The 3,300-nt window shown below is 65.1% G+C and overlaps 1 protein-coding gene across 4 annotated transcripts in view; it reads right to left on the bottom strand.

The window, feature by feature from the left end:
* Positions 1–3,300, bottom strand: part of LOC113214827 (serine/threonine-protein kinase tousled-like 2) — a 23,897-nt gene that overhangs the window by 11,396 nt on the left and 9,201 nt on the right. The window contains exon 1 of one of the 4 annotated variants that reach the window (XM_026434318.2): positions 1,598–1,901. The exons of the other annotated variants lie outside the window; for them this stretch is intronic. Coding sequence (XP_026290103.1) covers positions 1,598–1,708 — 111 coding nt within the window. The 5' untranslated portion in view covers positions 1,709–1,901. Of the gene's footprint in view, positions 1–1,597; positions 1,902–3,300 lie in introns of those variants that run through there. 4 annotated transcript variants of the gene reach the window in all.

The raw sequence follows: 3,300 nt of genomic DNA, 5'->3' as shown, positions 1-3,300 counted from the left end.
GCCAGCGCGGCTGAGGGCAGCTGAGGGCGGCTGAGGGCGGCTGAGGGCGGCCGAGGGCGGAGAGGTGGTCGTGCGGCCAGGCACATCGATAGGAACCACTACCGCCACCGCGGGGATCCGATGGGAATCTCTCGGCCCAGCTGCCGGGCCGTGGGCCGTGCTCAGCTCGGGCGGGCAGGGAGCGGCAGGTGTCACCACGGGCGGAGCGCACCCCCTCGCCCCGCTCCAAGTCTCCGAGCCCACCCCATGGCGATCCCCTGGGGAGGGGTCTCATTGGAACGCCAACGCCCCCCGGTGGCACACTTCGAGAGCGTTCGCACACAGAGATGGAGAGGAGTATTCAGGCGAGCAGAGAGAGGCTTTTGCTGTGGTTCAACTGGGATTAGAGGGGGGGGGGGGTATCATCGCGACGCATCCACGCAGCTCGCGAGGTCCTCCTCCTCCACCGCAAAGCAGAACAAGGAGAGAATCGACGGTTGGCCAGGCGAGCCGGACAGACGGAGCTGGCAGCCAAGCCGGGGCCATGCAGAGGCATGGTGTGTTCGTCCAGACTTTGCCGCACGGCCACGGCTTTGCCAGCCCAGCCCCGTTCAGCCCGGGCAGGACCGGCCTGGAGACTGCCCGGCTGCCCGCCCCGCTAAGGGGAAAAGGATTGGGGGGGGGGACTTTCTCGTCAGTTTGCTACAACTTGACTCTCGCGGAGTGTCGAAGTGCCCGGTTCGCCTGGAGCAAAGGATGCTACACACTCGGCTCACCGGTAAGAGGCAGAGGAGGGCGTGTCCGCGACGGGGTCCTCGGCGAGCTCCTGGCGAACGCGAGGAGTCGACTGAAGGAGACGAGAGGCCGTGGTGGACGAACTGGTCGTCAACGCCAACCGGGCCCTCCAGCCCTGTAGCCATGGCTACCCCTGTGCACTATTGTCATCGTGGTCCCCGGCACGTCCTCGGAGCCCTAACCTAGCCCAACACGCCGCGTCTCTCATTTGGGAACGTCCCCCTCCCCCGAAAAAGGTGCGCGTCGGCGACGTGCTTCAACGTGCCGCACAGGTGTGATCACCACATCCCTCCCTCGGGCGGGGCGGGGCGCGCTGTTGCCGCACTGGGCAGCTCGCCGATCAAAAACTCACTCAGGGAAACTGTCGGTGCACGGCACACATTCTATCTAGACTGAGGTGGGTCAATAAGGTCAACTGGTTGGCAGCGGAGGGCGGAGGGGGCGGGGGTACCTGGAAACCATCCGCCGCCCCCTCCCCACCTCGTCGCGGCCAACGGAAACCTTCCAACCCCCGTCGCCGCCGTCGACGACGTCGACATTACGCAATTTCAAGCATCCCAGAAATTCCACAGGGGCCTTGACCGCTCGCTCCGACGGACAGCTTTAGTCCGGCCGGGGTGGGCAGTCAGGCCCGTGCGCCGTGCGTGTGAGTGTGTGTCGCGCCGCTCGTCGGGGAGGGGGTCGCAAACACTGGAGTCATAATAGTGCCGACAGACAGGGGCACACAACAGCACGGTAGAGGGCGGAGCGCAGGTTAAAACAAATAAATAGACAACGGTGGCCGTCGGGGGCCTGGGCACCCCGGGCGCGCACCCTCCCCTACCGTGTACGTCGAGCCGGCTGGAGCCGGCGGAGCTGGGTGTGCCTGCAGGTGCGCCCGGTGCAGCGCGTAGAGGTCCAGCATGAGGTCTTGCTTGGCGAGCACACGGAACATGGCATGGGGCACACGCTATAGACTATGTCTCCATGGCAACACGTCAGAGCAGGCGGGGCGGGGCCGTGCGGGGCCACTGCGGGGTCTGCCAGCCAGAGCCGGGCTCTGCCTGGACGGGGCCGCAGGGCCTGGCCAGGGCGGCGCACACGCCGGCAACAGCGCGCCACAACAGCTGGGACTGGGCCGTGCCGTGCCGGGCCGGGCCAGCGGTGTGGAGTAGGACTCCCTCCGGCACTGCCTTGCGCGGGGCGGGGCGGGGCGAGGCGGGGCCGCGCGGGGCCACGCGGGGCGCAGCTCGGAGCCAGCAGAGGACTGGGCAACCCGGGCCAGCGGAGCGGCGGCGGCGGCGGCGGCGGCGGCGCGGCGCGCGGGGCGCGGAGAGAGAGAGGAGAGGCTCACGCTCACTGACTGACGGGGTGAGAGCAACTCGGTTCAACTCGGCCCGGCTCGGCCCAGGATCGGCTAGGATCGGCTGCTTCCCCCTCCCCTCCCTCCCGCCCGCGCACCTCCCCTCACCTCCCCTCCCTTCCCCTCGCACACTCCACGCAACCTCGGTGTGCTTGGCGCGGCGTGCCGTCACTGCAAGGCGCGGCGCGGCACGGCCGACGCGGCGCGGGCGGCGCGGGGCCCGGCGATGCCAGGGGTCCTCAGTCCGGCCCTGCCCCTGCCCAGGACGGCAGCCCCCAGGCCCGGCCGCGCGCCCGTCGCGCCCCAGCCAGGCGCCGCCCTAGGGCACAGCTCTATGCCGCGCTATTGCCCCTTTTAATGACCTCGCAAAAAAGTCACTCCCGACACAAAGAATAGGTCATGGGAGGGAAGAACCTTTAAACTTTTGGGACTTTTAATTGTCCTTGGGCTATAGTTACGGGTATTTAAATCGTTATCTTTCGACACCTCTCCCTCTATCCGTCAGTGGGGCGCCGGCCATTCATATACCACGTAACTCATGAGTGGTGCGGGACGGGTGGGGGGGGGGGGGGGCTGGTCTCGTTCGAACGAGCCGAAACCCACGTAATCCTCCGAACACTACGTCGTCCAATGGCGGGTGTGATCGTCAGCCCTGGCGCAGCCAGGCACGCACAGTTATCGACTTCTAGCAGATCGACATCGTATCAGGCCCCGGCGGGGCGCGCGTCCTCCTGCTACCGTTAATCCACCGCCGTGTATGTATTTGGCAGACGAAAATGTTAGCGAAATCCACCGAAAATTGTAAGGTCTAAGAGTTTTAACGTTCAAAGTTTAAGCGTCAAGTTGTAAAGCGTTAAAAGTATTCAACTACTTGAGATGCAAACTTAAAATTTTGACCTTTTTCTGAAGAGCGAGAAGAGTCTGGGAGGGTAGCGGTGGCAGGGGCCGATGAAATCAATTCGCCAAAGATCAAGCAAGGCCATCTCCTCCGCCCATCTGGAATACAATTCGACCACGGCTAAGCCCCAACACCTCAATTTACAATTAAAACTACCGCACCCACCCACCGATCCATCTATGTATCCATCCGCTTGTCCGCCCGTCCCTATGCCCGTGCGCCTGTCCGCGCTCACTCTCCCTCTCTCCCACTCGCACAACGCCCGCCTTGCGGTGAGGCCCCCCCC

This window comes from Frankliniella occidentalis, unplaced genomic scaffold (assembly GCF_000697945.3).
Source record: "Frankliniella occidentalis isolate FOCC.00 unplaced genomic scaffold, Focc_3.1 Scaffold138, whole genome shotgun sequence".
In the NCBI taxonomy this organism is placed as follows: Eukaryota; Metazoa; Arthropoda; class Insecta; order Thysanoptera; family Thripidae; genus Frankliniella; species Frankliniella occidentalis.
This window is presented reverse-complemented; position numbering and strand designations above follow the sequence as displayed.